The 19,822-nt window shown below is 32.4% G+C and overlaps 2 protein-coding genes across 2 annotated transcripts; both read right to left on the reverse strand.

The window, feature by feature from the left end:
* Nucleotides 1-296: 296 nt before the first annotated feature.
* LOC116019305 (GDSL esterase/lipase CPRD49) lies at nt 297-3,856 on the reverse strand. Its single transcript, XM_031259457.1, has 6 exons — nt 3,576-3,856; nt 2,689-2,766; nt 2,445-2,585; nt 2,236-2,309; nt 1,910-2,059; nt 297-942 (listed from the first exon to the last, which is right to left on the reverse strand). The coding sequence occupies exons 1-6, from the start codon at nt 3,684-3,686 to the stop codon at nt 729-731; spliced, it is 768 nt and encodes a 255-aa protein (XP_031115317.1). The 5' UTR covers nt 3,687-3,856; the 3' UTR covers nt 297-728.
* Nucleotides 3,857-13,101: 9,245 nt separating this feature from the next.
* On the reverse strand, nt 13,102-19,296 carry LOC116018954 (putative ABC1 protein At2g40090). Its single transcript, XM_031259010.1, has 12 exons — nt 19,018-19,296; nt 17,773-17,927; nt 17,494-17,619; nt 17,192-17,287; nt 17,008-17,108; nt 16,685-16,721; nt 16,366-16,584; nt 15,977-16,088; nt 14,885-14,976; nt 14,610-14,789; nt 14,201-14,314; nt 13,102-13,824 (listed from the first exon to the last, which is right to left on the reverse strand). Exons 1-12 carry the CDS (start codon nt 19,199-19,201, stop codon nt 13,618-13,620), a joined length of 1,623 nt encoding a protein of 540 aa, XP_031114870.1. The 5' UTR covers nt 19,202-19,296; the 3' UTR covers nt 13,102-13,617.
* Between the last annotated feature and the right edge of the window lie 526 nt (nt 19,297-19,822).

Raw genomic sequence — 19,822 nt, forward strand, 5'->3', positions numbered from 1 at the left:
GATCTATGAATCTATCCTAATAGAGTTTGAGAGGGTTTGGGAGCAGAGTAGAGAGGGTTAGGTACTAAGACACTCGATATTACCCGAACCATTGCGCGGAACAGAGGTCGTTCATCCGTTCAACACAATTGCAGTTTCAGACGAATGAAACGGCCTCTGTTCCGTGCAACTGCAGTTCTCTTTCAACACAACTGCAGTATCAGCCATGGCCCATGGTCCACGGTATAACGACTGCTAAATTTGGTCAATTTTGAACTCAAAATATCAAAACAAATAACAACGCATGAGTCCACAGGTCAAAATTGAAATGAACTCTATAACTTACATAAAGTTGGGATACAACTACATTATAGAGAGTAATAGTAATGAGCCAACTACCATGCAATGTAATAGCATATCGGTTACCACTCCAAATAGGTGGTCATATGTTCAAACCCCGGTGGTGAGGGCTTAGATTCTTTGGGTTGAAAACGTTTGAGAAAGTATATATCAGATACTACATTGTATAATAGTAGTGAAGTATGTATGGAAGGGCAAATAAGCAAATAATCATTATATAGGTGGGAATTATAGTTGGCAGCAATAACAATTCCCTGGGAACTACTGCAAGTCTGTAAATCTTTGCTCTTCTGCAGTCATATACTTACCTTAATGACTAATGCTGGTACTTCTGAAGTGAGGAGTTGGATACATTGGCTCAAACCTTTTTTTTTTTCCAGTTTAGTTGTCTAATCCCATTTAATTGCACGATGGAATGTCCATTCACTGGGATTTAAGGTGGTTTTCCCATCAGAAGCAACTAGATCATATTCTGAATCTTCGGGGAATTCGGTAGGCATGGATTTCCAGTGTAGGCTTGGCGTCCAATCGGCTTCTTTCAGAACCTTGAGAATCTCTTCAACGACGACTTTGCTGCCCTCTTCAGCTAGGTGAACCCCGTCACTGGGAAAGTATAAGAGACCAAGTTTTAGAAAGAGAGACACAGTATGCCAAAAGAGAAAAGTGGAGTGTTACTATGTGTTAGAAACTTCATTATGCTCTCTGCAAAAAGTATATTCTTGAAAAGGTGAAACCTGTTTTTTCTGTTGGGCTGTGTTTCCAGGAACATTTCGGACTAGTTTTCTCATATAATGCCTAATGCAAAACAGGGCAAATTTCTTAACCAATCAATGGAAGAATTTGCGATTTTTGATAGCAGAGTGACAGATCTGCATTTTAGCATTCCGAGAGAATGGTATCCCTTATTTGTTAATAAGAACATTATGGAGCTGATATTGATCATTCCCCAAAATATTACTCCGTATTACATTGTAGATATGATGTTTATCATTCATGAAAAACCGAGAACATGTCAGATTTAACAGAAGTGGAATAACCTCAAAATATTAGACATTTAGACGTAGCACAAGCATAGTAAACTTGAAAAACCAAAATGGTAGCACTAATAGGTTATTTAGGCATGACCAGTTAGGTGCAAATTGTGTGATCCAACATCTAGAACCTAGAGATCAGTGCAGGTTGGAACTATGCTGTGAGACTAGATTGGCTTTCAAATGTTTGATATCAAAATGAAGGCAAAGCAAATATAAGAAGGAAATGACTGTGTCACTAGATTGCTTAAATTTCAGCAACATTGTAAAAGAAATTGGATTGACCCATATGCATGGCAGAAGGTCTAACTAGTACAAAAGTCAAAAAGAAATGCACACAGAAAATTTAACTTTCAAAGCAACTAAGGAGTGAATGAGTATTATACTAAAATATTAAAATGTCTGCTAAAACAGGAGAGAAAATTAAGCAGGACTAATTTGTATCCAGGGTTTTGTTGATTGCCCTTATAGATTAAAAAATAGATCATCTCACATAGACAAAAAACAAAGAAAATGAGCTAGGAGAACTTAATGCTTACATAAAGCAAGTATTTTCCCAATCTTCACGTTTCTGAATTGAAGTGAAAAGATCAACAACCATCACACCCAGCTCCTTGCACAGATCTATACATGCATCTGAATATTTTTTGCATAAATCATTGGTTCTAACTAGCTCGCTGAAATATGAACTGTTTGAAAGAGAAAATTGTTAAAGAAGAAAGAAGGTGTCAAATCAGTGTTCGAGAAATCCAATTGGGGGAAAAATGTTGACAAGAAAGTATACCTAGAAAACAGCTCCATTAATTATAAATCAGGATTTAAGACTTAGAGCATGGGTGGAGTATGAACTGATTGGCAAGCATACCTGGTCTCTTTCACTTTGGCTTCATTGACAGGGGGGGAACTGAGAAAGATTATCCGAATTGTGTCTGAAAGGCTCTGATTTCACATAACAAAAATAATCAAATTACAGTTAATTTGGATAATTTCTTTACCAAGTGAAAGAGGAGAGAGAAGGTGCAAATATTTCCCTGAATTATAATAAAATCATATTCTTGCTCCAAGATAAGCTACCTTAAGATGAAGTACTACTTTCCTCATGTTTTCAATGTATTCAGGGAGTGGTACATGAGGACCAAGCCCAGAAGAGTGTGGTCCCATCGAGTCATTACCACCGAAATAAGCTATCACCAATTCAGGCTGAACTGCAGCATCCTGCAAACACCAAAAACACTGTGCTGGTATAATGGAACCAAAAAAGTCTAGCATACACCTTTTCCCAGTAAATAGCAAGATTCGATTAGGAACAAGACACTACCTTAGGAAAAACTTTATCTAGAACTTGGACAGCACGTCGTGAGTTCCAACCATAATAACCTCGTAATACTATATCCGCCTACAAGAAATCAGTAGAGAAGATGATATTTTTGCACTAAGTTAAGACACCCAAGGTAAGTCAGTTTATTGGAATTATAATGTATAACAAAGAGACAGATCAACCATCTTATGAACTGTACATACAAAAACGAGTCAGAAACATATCCTACTATCATTGTAATAAAAAGTCCTGCTTGCCAAGTTGGTCACGCTAATGACTTGGTAACCATAACTCCATAAGTTTACATATTCGACTACAACGAGAGCGGCCTACCTAGACTGGTGGTTGCATTTTCCTCGTCACTCAAAAAAAAAAAAAAAATTCTGCTCGGCCATAAAAGTAGAAAGCCTTACAACTTAAATTATTTTAATAATTATTTACCACAATTGAGAAGTAGTCTAGGAACAAATTTGAAGTGCCTGATTTCTCATTTCACTTTTTAATTTCAGAAATGAAGACTGCTAAACCGGATGAATGGCTATCATATTATCATCATTCAGAAACCAATAAAGACAAGTTCAATTTACTTCCTCTTGTTTTTGCGCTAGAGAGCATCAAACTTTAAGCTCAAAGCAACGATCTCAGAATTACAACATAGCTAAGCGGCTAAGAAATAAGAAGCCGTAAATTTAAAAAAAAAAAAAAGAAAAAAAAAGTGAAATATATGGATCATGACATCAAAACCTGGTTAAATTTAGCATATCTTCGACGATCGTTCCATACGAACAACAATAGGCATACTGGCAAATGCTTAAAAGTTAAAACAATTCAAAATTCAAATGTATTTATGCGTCTGTAACTGTAAGGAGGGAGAGGGAGTTGCGTACTTTACGAGCGTAGACATCGGCGAGAATGGCACCCCAACCGCCGTTGCTGAAGCTGAGCTGAACTATCGACGATCCGAACAGCACAAACTGCGGTCTCTGTGGCCCCACCATTTCTGTGACTCGCAGTATAATGCGCTAGAGAGGAAAGCTTTTACGGATCGCGGTATCCGACGCCGGCGCCGTAACGTTTAGTTTTCCGGTGAGTAGCAGCGCGAGTGTTTGTTACAAAGTGGGGTGTAAAGTAGCTCGCTAGTCGCTACCGTTTTCTTTGAGCTGCCAATTTTGAGGTCAGACTCACAGTATGGCAGTATCCAGAAATAAATATGGAAATAAATGTATAATATATCCCGTTAATTTTTTTGTCAGACCAGGGTCCACAATGTAAAAGAAACGCCGTTGTTTCATTAAGTAAAGGAAACGATTGCGGCAGAGCTTCATAAAAGATATTATAGTTCATCTCAAAAGATACTGTTTCACATTTGTTTTTATATTATCAAATGAAACAATAGTTATATCGAAATGTAATTGTAGTTGTGTTGAAAGGAAACTGCAGTGTATATAAAATAATAATAATTAACCGTTTTACATTTTTGGATGTATATTGTCCAATGAAACTGTAGTTATATCGAAATGATATTGTAGTTGTATTGAAAGGAAACTGCAGTATATTATAAAAGAAACTGTAGTTGTGTTGAAAGGAAACTGAATAAAAATTTCACATATTTGAGTTTATAATGTCGAATGAAACTGCAGTTATATCGAAAAGAAACTGCAGTTGTGTCAGTGTATATAAATTGAAAGTTAACTGTCATTAATCAAAACAACGTCATTTTGATGCATGGTCCACAATCAAAACAACGTCATTTTGATGCATGGTCCACAGTAAAATTTGCGGAGTGTATGAGTCTGGCCCAATTAAGGGGCAAAGTGCTAGCTTGATTGATTTTTTTCATACAAGAGGGGATTCGATGTGCTAGCTTGATTATTTTTTTTCATACAAGAGGGAATTCGATTCGAACTCATGACCTCCCAAACTCCCGACCTCCCTTAAGGAACAAGAGTGTATGACTACATACGCCAACCAAACTAGTTTAGTTTCATATCCATTTAATTTTTTAAGTTAAAATAGAACACATCATATAAATAATAAATTATTTATATTTTTTTGGTTTTACGTCAATTAGAGTTATTAAGCAAATATTATCCCGGATGTATTTTTAGATAAAGATGATAAATTTTCTCGTAAATTGAAATATCTAAACTATTAATTTAAATTGTTACTTGATACAATTGTATTTCAATTATTTTGTTTCAGTATTAAGTACATGTAATAAGTAATATTATTCATTATATGTGTATCTAATTATAAGTCTTATTATATATAATATATAAACAAAAAAAAAGTATGAATTTTAATTGAAAAATTCCCTTTTTAATTTATAATTTTTGATATTCAATAATTACATAACACTATGAGTCTGATCAATTCAAAACCAATATATTGTCTCCTTTTTTATGAACTCTTCCAATGCATTTTAGTCGATTTAGAAAGTTTTGACTAAATCTTTCCCAAAAAAAAAAAAAAAAGAAGAAGAAGAAAGTTTTGACTAAATCAGAGCAACTTCAATGATTTAGAAATTTTTACAATTTTTTTTATAGCTTAATTGCCTGGTGAATTGTACAAGGTTAAAAAAAATAAAGAAATAAATAAAACTTAAAGTGGTTGTCAGTTGGTGACCACCCTAACAGAACTAACAAGCATGTGAAGAGCATGTGCTTATTATACATGCAAGTAATGACTCATATAAAAAAGGTCAATAGTTCACTATTGTTAAGAATCAAACTTGTAACTTTATAGTTATCAAGTTAGTTGTTAAGGTTGTCCTACAAAAATTTCTATTGAGCTTGTTATAAGTTGCTATCAAATTTCATTTGGATGACTATTCAATCTTCATTGTTACCTTTAAAAAAAATCCTCTATTTTAAGACCCTATTGGAGGAAAATTCCATTATCCTGACATTTATTTATTAGAAAGTAATAAATATTTTACTAAATTGATAACTTCTCATTTTGGTTAAGATTACAATATCATTTTAAAGTTTGTCATATTTAGGGTGTGTTTGGTTGGTGGGTTTAGGCATAAGGTATGGGTATCAAAGTGATTGTTATTGTTTGGTTGATAGGTTTTTAGAATACTACTATGGGTTTGGAATACCTCATTAATTAGAAAAATCATACCCTAATCAGGCCCGTCCCTGGGCAAGGGCGGGCTGGGCCCTTGCCCAGGGCCCACGCTTGAAAGGGGCCCACCCTAGCCCACTACTTTTTATATATATATATATACTATAAAGTTTTAGGTATAAGTATTTAATATACATTTAAATAGAATAAATTTGATTTAGCTTAGTTGGTGGGACTTATTGCCCACAATGTTGAGGTCATGGGGTCAAAACCTTATGGCTACATATGTTTCTTTTTAAACTTTAAATTTTTGAATTCCCATGGATACTTTAAATTTTTCCTCCCAAGACAAATTTAGAGATATTATATATAGTATATTAAAATTAAAATAAAATTATAACTTATGAAATTTAATTTTCCCTCCATACTCTTTAGAAGATGATTTAAAAATATTTTATAGTATTCAAATTATAACATATGGAATTTATTTCTATTTCTAATTGTATTTTTTGAGTTGTAACTATGTGATTATTTTACATTTCTATAATTATAATGAGATTTATAGTATAGATTGATCTGTGATTCATATCAAATTTTGAATATATTTATATTCGAGTAATTTATTAATATTTAGAACATGTGTTATTTTGTGAACTTTATAACGATTTAAGTATATGTAATATATTTTGTGATTTAGTTATGAAATAATTTTAAAAGATAGTTTATTTTTTTATGAATTATCTAGTCAATGTAGTTTAGAAGTTCTATTATGTGTCATTGACTCATTGTATTCATATTAATCTATAAAAAAAATTTGAAATTGATCTTACTAAAAGAAAATTATTTATAAATATGATATCAATAAAGAATATGTGTGATTTATAATGTGTTTTCTATTCAAACTATTTTATCCAATTAATCATGTTTTATATTTTGTTACGAATACCATTTATTACGTTTTAAAGTATTTTGATTTATTGCTCCAAGTAATTAAGATTTCATGCTCTACTCTTTTTTGTAAGTTGTGTTTTATAATTATTATTAATTTAATTATTTTATTATTTATTATAATAACAATGTGATTGTCTATAAGCTTATTTGATTTTAAATTGTTTATTCGTTTTTATTAACTGTAATTCTTTATTTATGAAGACACATATGCAAATATTGAATATTTGGTATTTTTTAAGCCAACAAAGAAAAATTCATTCATAACTAACGAAAGCATGCATCTAGGTTTTTTTTTTTTTTTTTTTTTTTTTTTTTTTGAAATCAGCATGCATCTAGAGTTGTTTTCATTATTATTATTGTGTATGCAAAATTGTTAAAAACGTGTAAATCTTATTTCAAGTTATTTGTCATTAGTTTTTTTTTCCTTACGCATATATAAATTAATTTCATATAAGGCCCATTTTTTATGCTATGCCCCGGGCCTATAAAATGATAGGAACGGGCCTGACCCTAATGAAATAAGAGTTTCATTCCCTTTCCTTATTTCTTCTCCAACTATTAATAATCATTCCCATTCCACCCTACTACCAAACATGCAAAATACTTTTACTAAAACCCATTACCCTTACCAAGTATTCGATACCCATACCGATTCTGATTCCCATGTGCGAACCGAACACACCCTTAGTAAGTCCAAACCAGGATTATGGTTAACATGTAATTTTAAGATAAAATGCCACAAATACAATCTCCAATCCATCTTATCTAAAATAATTTTTTGTGAGTAACGAGAGAAATTCATCCGCTGAAAATGTGTACTATGTAAGTCTCGCTCTTTTGTAGTAGCTTACACATAAAGGTAAATCATACTAAAAAGACCATCTATGTGAGAGTTTGACAGAAAAAAATATTGACAATAATCAAATTTGTGATCATCCAGTGATCCATGTATGACCCAAAAAAAAAAAAAAAAAGTAATTTTGCCTAAAGAAAAAAGTTGCCCTAAATGAAAAGAGTAATATTTCACCATCTTCATGTACTCCAATTTTACTCTTTTTTGATGCAGCAACAAACCATTGTTGATCATAAGCGAGGTTTTTTTTCTCCTTTTTCTTTCTCTTTTATTTAACGAGGGACACATGATGAGAATATTACTCTCGAAAAATTAACCTACTTGCCTTCCAACCACAAAAAAAAAAAAAAAAAAAAAAAAAAAAAAAAAAAAAAACTACTTGCACTTTCCAAATGAGATTGGGTTTGGTAGGAGGAGGGAGTAAAGAGTCCAACCAAATTGTGTAAGCATTTCATTTGTTCAACGTCCAACATTAATACAGGCACCTTCTTCTTGGTGGAAGAGGGTCACCCACCCCCCTTCAAACACACAATAAATGCACTTGCTGACCATTGTGCATTCAATTTTTTACCAGAATTTTGCAACTATAATTGTGAACATCATCCCAAAGTAAAACAATTGACATAACAATATGTTGAGTTGTTGAGGCATTGTACTTGTGCAGTTGTGCCATTTAATTCTCTATATGTTATGTTATTTTTCAAATGCTAAATTGGGAGGAGTTGGTGTGGTTCATTTTGACCAATTGCACTTTGAAGGTGACAAAATCATGAATTCCAAGTAAACAAGACACGTGAATTGTGATGCTATTATGTGCAACAACACTTACAGGGCGTTTGGTTGGAAAGAGGGAATTAAGAGGGAAAATAATTGTAATTCGGTGGAATTGCAATTCAATGAATAAAGTAGGAATTGAAATTACAGTGTTTGGTATGCAGAAATAGGAGTACAGGGAATTGAAACGTAATAAGCGACTAAATGACTAAAATTCGCTTATGTTGTGGTAGATGTTGTAATAATAGTAGTAGTAGCAATAATAATAATAATAATAATAATAATAATAATAATAATTATTCTTTCAAATTAAAAAAAAAAAAAAAAGACAAAAGGGTATGGGAGGGGCAAAAATTGTCTTTACACAAACAAATTGTCCATCCTCTCCACCGAATTGCAATTCATCATTTAGAGGGAATTGCAATTCCGCAGAATTGCAATTCCCTCCAACCAAACACTGTAGTTTGGGAATTCACTGAATTGCAATTCCCCCCAAACTACATCCAACCAAACAGGCCTTATGGCGGTTTGGTTCGTGAAAATAATTGAAGAGGAAAGAACTTTAAATTTCATGGAAAAAATTACTCGAAAAATTGATTATATTGTTTCGTTGGATTTGAAATTGTGAGGAATAATGAGTATAAATATCAATATGTCCTTATACAATAATAATGATAATAAAAATAATAATAATTTAAAATTAAAATATTATAATTTATAAGTTAAAATATTAAAAATTAAAAATTGAATTACAATATTATAATTATATAATTTATATAATAATATAATAAATATTATAGTAATGTTTAAATAAGGGCATTGTTTGATAACTTTCATCCCTAAACTATGCTCGATACAATCAAGTCATACTAAGCTAATTTGTTCATACTAGGTTAAACTTTGTTCCTAGTGCCATTTTAAAAGATATCTAAGATAGCTAAAGAAAATATTTTCTTCATATTTAAGGAATTTAAATTCCCTTTAGAAAAAAATTCCATGAATCAACAAAGCATAATTGATTTTTTGTTTCTACTTTTAAAAAGAGTTTATTACCGAAATGGTCCCTCGACTATTGCGAAATTACCAATTTGGTCCTCGACAATTTTTTGTGCTCAATTTAGTCTCTCGACTTTGAAATTTTTAACGAATTTAGTCCTCCGTTTATTTTACCGTTAAACATCCGTTAAATCGGGATCAAATTGGTAATTTTGCTATAGTCAAGTGACTAAATTGGTAATTTTTCAATAGTCAAGGGACCAAATTGGTAACTAATTTTTCACTGAAATGGTCCATTGACTATTGAAAAATTACCAATTTGATCCCTTGACTATAGCAAAATTACCAATTTGGTCCCGATTTAACGGATGTTTAACGGTAAAATAAACGGATGACCAAATTGGTTAAAAATTTCAAAGTCGAGGGACTAAATTGGGCACGAAAAATTATAGAGGACCAAATTGGTAATTTCGCAATAGTCGAGGGACTATTTCGGTAATAAGCTCCTTTTAAAAATTATAATTCCTTTGGAAAAAAATTCCATCGAACCAAATACTCCCTTGAAGTGGAGTGCTTCTAAAAGAAACAATGAAGGCACGCTTCCTAAATGTAAAATACATTCAAAATGCATTTCAATGATCTAATTTGAAAGAAGAAAAAAAAATCAAAAGAAATGTGAGTTCTTGTTCTTTGCTACGATCGCCCTCCCCCCAAAACACCCTCCCCTCCTTTTCTTTTTTTCTTTTTATTAAGTATGTATACTAGTTTTCACGCGCATTGCGCGAATGAGATAATGCACAATATTTATTTTTAAATAAGTATTTCAAAGTATATGCAATATTATATAGGAGATGTTCATGCTTCAATTTATTGAGTTATTTGAATGTCTTATTTGTCAACAAATTCTCTTAAGTAGTTAATATGATTGACTTTAAACTTTTTTTTTTTTAAAAAAAATTTCCATGTTATTAACATAATAATACTTGGTAAATAAATATATATAATTATTTTTTAGTATAACTTTGATATTTAATTACAAGATAGTGTAGAAAAAAATAATGAACAATGTAGTGAATATAATTAATTAATAAATTTGAAGATAAAGAATCTTTGTATCGTAAAAAATATAGACAATATAACTAATGAAATTATATCTTTTTTTAAATTTTTTGATAATGAATATTTTTTTTTTGAATAAAGGCATTGTAGACATCGAATTATAAAATAAAAAAATGCATATGTATTATTTTTTTGTTGTAACTACTAATTTATTTAATTTAATAAGAGTAATAGAGTGCGGTATTTACTTTTGAATAATATACTCTAACATATTTGTAGTATATGTTCAACAATTATGTCAACTTTGATTGGGATAAGGTTCGACCCTAAGACCTTACTTATAAAAATTAATTGGTAAGTTAAAAGTTAAACAGAATATTAATGAAAAAGATAATATTTAACGGATAATCATATAATTAAAGATAAATTAGAAAATCTCAAGGAAAAATATAAATCTAAACAATCTGAACCATCCATTTGATTTAATAATTTGACCATCATTTTTTCTAGCATAACTTTCTTTGGCTCTTATTAGTATAGTAGATAGATAGTAGATACATATAAACTCCATTTGATTTAATAATTTGACCGTCATTTTTTCTAGCATAACTTTCTTTGGCTCTTATTAGTATAGTAGATAGATAGTAGATACATATAAACGCGCGCACACACATTAGGTACTTTAATTTGATGACTTGATCTTTTTATGCATGCATATTATTTTGTATTGGGAAAAGGGTCAAATAAGCCCTTGAACATTTCGCGAATAGCCAATTAGGCCCATGAACTTTTAAAAAGTGCAATTAAACACGTCAACTCACAATTTTAACTCAATTCACCCCATTAGCCGGTTAACCATCAGGTTACCTATGATCAACGCCTACGTGGCAGCTTACTTGGCAAAAATATTAAAATTTGATTTGCCACATAAGCATAAGTAAGAAAAAAAAAAAATAATAATAATAGAATTTAACCCTCTCATGTCCGACCATAATTCCTAATCATCTTCTTTCTCCATTTCTTCACCGTCCCTGCATATATTATGCATATCTAAAAATACAGAAACTAAATAATGCAACCTGGAGTTTATACCAATACATAACAGCACTCCTGGTGTACCAATGCTTCCATTTTATAGAAAATTTCTCACCAGTGCTACCAAATCATTTTTGCTTTCCTGGCTAAATCCACCCTTCATCTATCCCAGATCTCCAACATCACCACCACGCTTTGCTGCGGCCAGACATTTTCAACTACAAATCTCCTAGCAAAGCACACGCTTTACAATCCAATGTAATACCATCACCACCAAAATTTTCTCTTTCTGTGTTTTCTTTTTGGGTGTCAAATCACCATTTTTCAAGAAATTTAGAGAGAGAAAAAGAAAGAAGAAAAAGAGAAACTCTTTAATTCTGAAAAGCTACACAAAATTAAATATTTAATATATCTTCAAAAATTAAAACCATAAATAAGAAGACGAAGAGGAGGATGAAGAAGAAGAAAAAGAAAAGTCTTTTACTGCTACTAGAGTGCAGCGACGATGGTGGAGGAGTGATGGTCGTTCGACGGTGAAGAACTACTGGAGACGGTGAAGAAGACGAAGCAATTGTTTAAAAATGCAGATGAAGATTTTGAGAATTGGAGCTGGAAATCTGGAATTTTGATATTTAAATCCTCTTCTAATTTTTTAATTTAATTTTTTTAATTTATGCTTAGGTGACAAGCCAAATAATCAAAACAAAGCTTATGTGGCGAGCCACATAAGCATTTACCGGAACTTACCTTAGAGGTAACCTGCTAATGGAGTTAAATGCCTTAAAATTGTGAGTTGATGTGTTTAATTGCACTTTTTAAAAGTTTATGGGCCTAATTGACTTTTCGTGAAATGTTCGGGGGCTTATTTGACCCTTTTTCCTTTTGTATTTTGAATACTATTTTGAATACTACTCCGTATTATTAAACTCCTAATTATTAATTTACAAGTAATTTAAATTTCTAAATATTTGTTTGTTTTTTAATGTTTTTATATAGAAAAGATATATTAGCGATTATAATAATTGTACTGAGAAAATTTAAACGAACCAAACATTGTTAATTAATTTTTCAGGTAATTTAATTATTATATTTTCAGATAACACCAATTCACCAAACATGTTAATTAATTTTTCCTGTAGAGTAATTTCCATCAAACATATTTCTCTGAAACATTTTTCTAGAAATTTAATTTCCATCAAACATATTTCTCTGAAACATTTTTCTAGAAATTTAATGGATGGGAAAGTACCAAACGGCCTGTTAATACTTAGGTATACTAAAGAAAAATATTTACAAGATAAACCCCTATATTTTATATATGAATAAGTCTTGTATAATGCCGTTTCACATCAAGCGTGTAATACTTTTGAACTAAAATGTAATACTTATTATGAGTCTATAGAATAATATTACATTTTAACTAAAAAGTAATACTTTTGAACTAAAATGTAATACTCCGTAATTATTAAGGGGCCGTAGAATAGTATTACATTTTAGTTAAAATTATTATATATCTCACGATTTTACACAAGATTTTTAATGTGCGTGTGTGTGTGATGTGTTTTCCCACGTTGTTTCCGTGCTACCTAAATCTAATACTGAGATATTTCAACCTTAGAAGACATCAAGCATCATAATAAGTAAAGCATTTCAAGCACATAAGAAAAAGGAAAAAATGCAGTAGCCCATATGGGCCCCCCATGCTAACAAGTAACAATCATGGATGTTCATGTTTGGTTTGATTTTTGTTGTAGTAGTAATGAGTTACACCCTCTCCCTGACATGTCTCAATTCTAATGAATAATAAATACTCTGTATCATAATCACTATTTCTCTTTAATAAACTGTAAAAAAATGTTTAAAATCAATCAACTGAGGAGATCACAACGCAATCAAATACTCCCACTGGAATAATGCTTGTACTCGGGACAGTGAAAGAATCGTATCTAATCGGGAAGGAATCACTGTGAAATAATGTTTATATTCGGTATAGTTAAAGAATTGTACCTAATGGGCAAGGAGCCTCTGTCGGATGCAGTCTTTCATGCATCTGATTCATAAAGAATCGCCAGATTTGAAGCTCTATTTTCAAATTATTATTAAGACTGCAAGGGATGGTTCCTGAGACAAAGAACACCTATGCCTGCGGCAAAAATGTCACGTAATTTCAGACTAACCACTGCTCAAGGTGGTTAGTGATTTCCAATTGTCAAAACTTTCTGAAGCTGCAAAAGCCACACAGCAAGTTGCATTCCACAAAGCCGGGCTTCTAACAATATTTTCTGCAACCAGAAGTTGATCCAAGATAATAACGACCTCTTCTCCCACACTGAGTCAAGAACTGCCTCAGAAGAAACTTTCCCAATGATATAAAATGACTCGAGAGAGGAACCTTGGACCTGTAGCAAAGCATAACAGAGAAGACTCGTATTATTTGATATGTCGGAAGAAATTAATTCTGTAGGAAATATGCTTCATGAAGAATTTTATGCCATGCATTTGAGAGTCAATTCAATTCAAATCAAATCTTGTAGAAGTTTGATTAATGCTTTGACCCTTTCTGTTATTTTTTTAGTCTGGCAGAATAGTTTTAGTAATCTTGCATTGATTAAATCTGGTACCTATTTGTTATTTTGTGTTTCATGGTAAACTAGTCTAATGCAAGGCTAGAGTGCTGGAGTGGCTGGACAGAACTTTGCAAAATTCACAGCAAAAACAAACTGTTTTTTTATAAATAAAAAAAAAATTTAATTATCACTTCTAGCTAAGTCATACCAAGGTCCTATTAACTGCTCGTAGACAGTCATTTGTCTTCAGCATTAAAAGAATAACACGAGGCAATCTCCTGAGTAGCTCAGTAATTTGAGGGAGGTATGCAGAAGCATACATCTGCAAAACAACATGAATATTAGTGAACTTGCTTGAAGTTTTTGTTTTGTTTTTTGTTTTTTGTTTTTTTTTGTTTTTTGGTTTTTGGTTACATGAAAAACCCCCCAAACTTCAATTGAAATCACAATTCACCTCAACCAAATTATTCACAAACAGAAACAACTAAAAACTGTTGGCAAATTATATAAAATTACTCTTTCCAAGAATTATTATAAAATAAATAAATAAAATAAATCTCGATCTCTAATACAGTGACACAAATCAATGCAAGTGCTTCTCTAAGAAGAGTGATCACCTGGAGTTCAGAACGCTCGTTATCTGTGCCTTGGATCACCAAATGATCAACAGAAGGGTCTACAACTTTATTCCAAGGTCTCATTGTAAGAATCCCAGCAAACAATACATAAAGATCCTCGCCCGCACCCAGTTTTACACTATTTTCCTTAATACCTTTGGCATCAGAACTTACCAATGCCTATAGAAAAAAAAATCATATAATTGGTAAGAAAAAAAATAAAATATGCAGCAAAGGATGAGCCACACCTCGTTCTGTTGGACAGAGCAACTCACCTTCCAGAGTGCAGCATAGCTCATTCTTGTAGAGGAATCAAGTTCTTTGTATAAGCCATGGTCTAAAAGTATCAATTGTGGCTTTCTCTTTCCTATTCAATTATTAAAAAAAAAAAAAAAAAAAAAGGTCAGAGAGAAAAACAAGAATAACAAATTCTCAAATTTAAGTATAGCAGACTTAGGGGGTTCATAAAAATTTCAGCCAACAAATTTGTTTGTATGCCAGGAGATTTTACCATGAAATCTACCATAGTGGTGTTTGTGCATGCATATCAAGTGAAATTTCTACATGTAGTTTCTGTAGACAATCAAAAGACTAAAAGTCTATGGCAGAATAACCAGACAAAGTCTTATTAAGGGTGTTAGAAAAAAAGGTTGTCATTCTTTTTAAAATAACTTTATAAAGGAATTGTATCCATCACGAACGGATAGCTACTAGTATGAGAACAATAAAAGAACAAACAGACACAATTCCTGCTACAATTGAAGTAAAACAAAATTCAGAACTTCACATTTTTCTTTTTGCCTTAAATATCAATGAACTACCAGCATTCAAAAGGATTTACATAGTGTATGTGTTTAGTTGATAATCAATTTATGTTAGGGACTGTTTCTTTTCCCTATTAATAAAAGGACAAACACTATCATTCTGCCAATTTTCAAAGCTAAGGTAATTTTTCTTCAAAACTAGATCTTTGCAAACATCAAAAGTAAATGACCATTTGTGAACCAAACAAAAGCTAAGGGACCAATTGCAATTTACCCATTGAAGTTATTTAGAGAGATATGATGTCTCAAGGACTCCACAAAGAATCTAACACTATAGAATGGAATAAGAAATATAACTTTTGAAGTTAACTTCCTAACTATACACAAACTAAAGCAATGTGTAGGTGAGTCAGACTTCAACTTAAAGTTGTGAAATTGAGGGAGGAATTTGGAAAATAAAGTTGCAGTAAAGATTACACTGATCTTTGTACCCAAAAAATAAAATAATAATATACTGATCTATCATGTGACAAAAAGGGGAAGGCAAACATAGTTATTTTAAATATAAGTATAAATACAAAATGAAAATTCTGAATTCCTTACCAAAAAGGGTCCTTTGGCCAGATGGCATGGGGCGAACTAACATGTTGGCAGCATGGGGATCACAGTGCACAAATCCATGTTTGAACATCATTTCAGCAAAAGCCTGACTAACCTGCACAAAGTGATATAAGCATTTATTAGTTAAATGAGAAAAAAAAAAATGTGTGCATAGTTTCTGAATGAAAATATCTGGATAAAGTAGATAAAACCAAAACTAGCTCCAGAGAAATCTGGGTTCAAGGTATAACCAACCAAGTAGGTCCTGGCATCCACTACTTTTTGTAATACAGCCAAAAGTCAAAATATTAATATGCTTAAAAGGCATAGACTAATCATTTTCCACCATATGTCCATATCACATGGATTTGGAACTAAGTCCTGAAACTTACTAATTTTGCAACATCACTTGGCCGGATTCCAAGAGTTTGAATGGTCTTCACATCATTTATTTGTGCAGCATCCATAAATTCCATGGTTAACAACTTTGAGGTACTTAAAGTCCAATATACCCTAGGGGCATAAACATAATCTGCAATATGAGGAGATAGCTTCCGAAAGTTATCCATACATTTTACGCTGTTTTTGGCCTCAACCAAGAAATCTAGTTCCTGATAGACACCACTAAAGATTATCAACATTTCATCAAAAACTAATCAATAGCGCATACTGATAGTAGAAACAAAAACATATAGAAAGCAAGGTGTTAACCTTAGGTACACTTTCACGAACTTCATCAACCAACCACCTATATAAATCAGGAAAATTGATCAGCAATAGATGGCAATGAAACAGGATATATGAGGATTATACCATCAGGAGTTTTCGTGAAATACTCCGGAGCTAGGCTTTGATTTTAACTATACAATAAATGTTACACATATATGGAGCATGAGAAGTGTGGGAATCAAATTTATATCTGATGCATGGGCATAAGTCTGCTCATGTTATCATTGCCCACACAGTGACAAAAGGTATGTTTCAGTACACCAAATCTATTAAAATCATTTCACAAGAAAGAATGATCTTCAAACCTGTAATCAACATCAGGGAAAAACCGATGCAATGTGTTCACAACTAACCCCACAGTAGCATAATCAGCAGCAGCAGTATCTGTCATGTGGGTGTGCTGAACCTGCAGTTCAGTATAAGAGGATGAAGATAAGTCACTAGAAAATTTGTTTATGAATACTATATAAACAGTAACATTTTTGAAACCTTCACAGCAACTTTTTGCCCATCATGTGTGTGAGCAATATGTACTTGAGCAAGAGAAGCGCTTGCAATTGGTACAGGATCAAACTCTTTAAATATCTGTCACAAAAAAATTTTAAAAAAAAAATAGTTAGTATGGCGAAGAAGCGAAGAATCCAATTTAAGAAATTCATGTCTAAGCAATATCTTAATACGATGCATTATTTTTGTCTTTTTTCTTTTTTTCTTTTTGGTCATATGTAGACACTATAGTTTATGTTGAATTTATTATTTATCATTTTTGAGAGAAATTAATGCATGTGTACTTGATCAGGTGTTCCTCCAAGTTCTTTGCTGACAACTTCACAAACTTGTTCATAAGATGATTGAGGACATCTATTTAGCATGGATTCCCTCATTATGTGAACATATTCATCAGGTACTAAGTACTCCTGAAAAATAAAAGATAAAAGTTGAAGGCTTGAACATAATAATAGATATGCAATTGTTTGTCAACTAAACTTCTGCTATGTCATGATATAAAGCTCAAACATGATCCAATCAAATATCTTTGCAATTACCTAAAGAGGAAGGGAGTAGCATACCAGCTGACCAAGATGTTGACCAAATTTTATATATATTCCACCGTTTTTAAAACAAAGTTCTTCAAGTCTACGTGCACTCCTCAAATGAACTTCATGTTTGACTTTTTGTCTTTCTGCACTACCTTCTGGTAGTCCCCAGAGAGAATACTCGTAATCTGATAACAGGTCAAGAGTTCTAAATTCATTAATTCAATTTAGACAAAGGTTTGACCTTGGTGATGAAATTTAACTTCAATACCATAGTTGTCAACAGATTCTATAAAAACGCATGAACAAATAGGTCATCTTGGGTGTTAATATAGACCAAGGTTTATCCTTTGAAACAAATTGATTTCATGAGCTCAGAGCCTCAGAATATCATTGTAAGTTTACAATACAGAATGACCAACTTGACACATGCTGGAACACTACATCTTTACTGCAATTTTAACTCCAATACTAAAGTTGTCAGCTTCACATGAACAATTTGGTTCTCTTTGGAGTTAATATAAATTAAGATTTGTCCTTTGAAACAGGTTGGTATTGTGAGCTAAGAGCATTGCAATTTTGTAATCCAGATTGAAAAATTGCACACATCCTGGAATTTTACAGTAAATTCTAAACCCGAAGCCTACTCCAATTGCTTCAATCGGTAGTGCGAACTAAGAACACCATTGTACTTTTGTAATCCAGAATGAAGAATTGCACACATCCTGGAATTTTACAGTAAATTCTAAACCTGAAGCCTACTCCAATTGCACTCAATTGCTTCAATCGGTAGTGCGAGCTAAGAACACTGTTGTACTTTTTTTAATCCAGAATGAACAATTGCACACATCCTGGAATTTTACAGTGAACTCTAAACCTGAAGCCTACTCCAATTGCACTCAATTGCTTCAATTGGCAGTGCGAGCAAGAACATCATTGTAATTTTGTAATCCAGAATGAACAATTGCACACATCCTGAAATTTTACAGTAAACTCTAAACCTGAAGCCTACTCCAAATCTCCAATTGCACTCAATTGCTTCAATTGGCAGTGCGAGCAAGAGCATCATTGTAATTTTGTAATCCAGAATGAACAATTGAAAACATCCTGGAATGCAAATTTTTACAGTAAATTCTAACCCCAAAACCTACTCAATTACACTCAATTGCTTCAGTTCGATAGAATTTTACTGAACTTATCTTACATATTCAGCCATTTGAGCTGGCAGATCATAGATATGAGTAGTTAAATTTCTTTATTTACTGAGGAGAGGCGTACCGAAAGCTATGGCAGCGGCGGTGACGGAATCGCGGTAGAGGCGAAGGGGAACAAGGGTGCAAAGCTTGAGGGCGGTAGCGGGGTCGTCGGAATTGGCAACAGCCGCGGCGGCAGCTCCGCCACCAACGGCGGTGGCTCCAAATAGCAGCTTCGTCTGGGCACGCCACAGAAACCGCGCAGCCATGGCGTCTACTCCCTTACTACCTCCTCCGTATAGAATTTCTAAGTGAGAGGTAGAAGATGGACCGTACCAGTAGCGTACAGCCCGATGAACTTACGCGCTTCTTGCGTAGAGACCAAGGTGCCGTTAGACGTTAGTAGGTACTAGTACAGCTGTCATAATTAATTATTATGCTAAATGGTGAATCAAATTTGTAGGAACTAAGGGGCTGGATAAAAAAGTAAAAATGATACTTTTTCCACCTATGTTATGTGCTTATAGCACTTTTTCCCCCTTTGTTATTAAAGCGGCAGTTTTCCCCCTTAAGTTATTTTCAAAGTGATAATTTTCTCCCTGTAATATTAAGTTGACATTTTTGCCCTTAAAATAAAATAAAATAATTGTTGAATTTAGACTATTTTTAAATAAAAAATAAAATTATATAAATAAATAAATAAGTTTTGATTGGCGGTTCAAAATCGAAATTGGAACCGAACCGTAGCAATTTATCAAAAAAAGTGTTTGATCATTTTTTACTATATATGACTGTGGTTAAGTTCCGGTTCACGGTTCAACAATTATTTAATTTTATTTTTTTCGGTTTTGAATCGTAACCAAAACCGTCCATACTATTTCGGTATGATT

Source organism: Ipomoea triloba, chromosome 5, assembly GCF_003576645.1.
Source record: "Ipomoea triloba cultivar NCNSP0323 chromosome 5, ASM357664v1".
NCBI classification, from domain to species: domain Eukaryota; kingdom Viridiplantae; phylum Streptophyta; class Magnoliopsida; order Solanales; family Convolvulaceae; genus Ipomoea; species Ipomoea triloba.

Bases quoted from the DNA above. Each gene is read 5' to 3' on its own strand.
- LOC116019305 (XM_031259457.1), bottom strand. From the start codon at position 3,686: ATGGTGGGGCCACAGAGACCGCAGTTTGTGCTGTTCGGATCGTCGATA. The intron at 2,586-2,688 runs GTAGTGTCTTGT...TGGTGTTTGCAG, and splicing joins TAGATAAAGTTTTTCCTAAG to GATGCTGCAGTTCAGCCTGA. The intron at 943-1,909 runs GTAAGCATTAAG...ATACTTTCCCAG, and splicing joins TGGGAAAATACTTGCTTTAT to TGACGGGGTTCACCTAGCTG.
- LOC116018954 (XM_031259010.1), bottom strand. From the start codon at position 19,201: ATGGCTGCGCGGTTTCTGTGGCGTGCCCAGACGAAGCTGCTATTTGGA. The intron at 17,109-17,191 runs GTTTCAAAAATG...ACTGAACTGCAG, and splicing joins GGCAAAAAGTTGCTGTGAAG to GTTCAGCACACCCACATGAC. The intron at 16,585-16,684 runs GTTAACACCTTG...GGTGTCTATCAG, and splicing joins TTCGTGAAAGTGTACCTAAG to GAACTAGATTTCTTGGTTGA.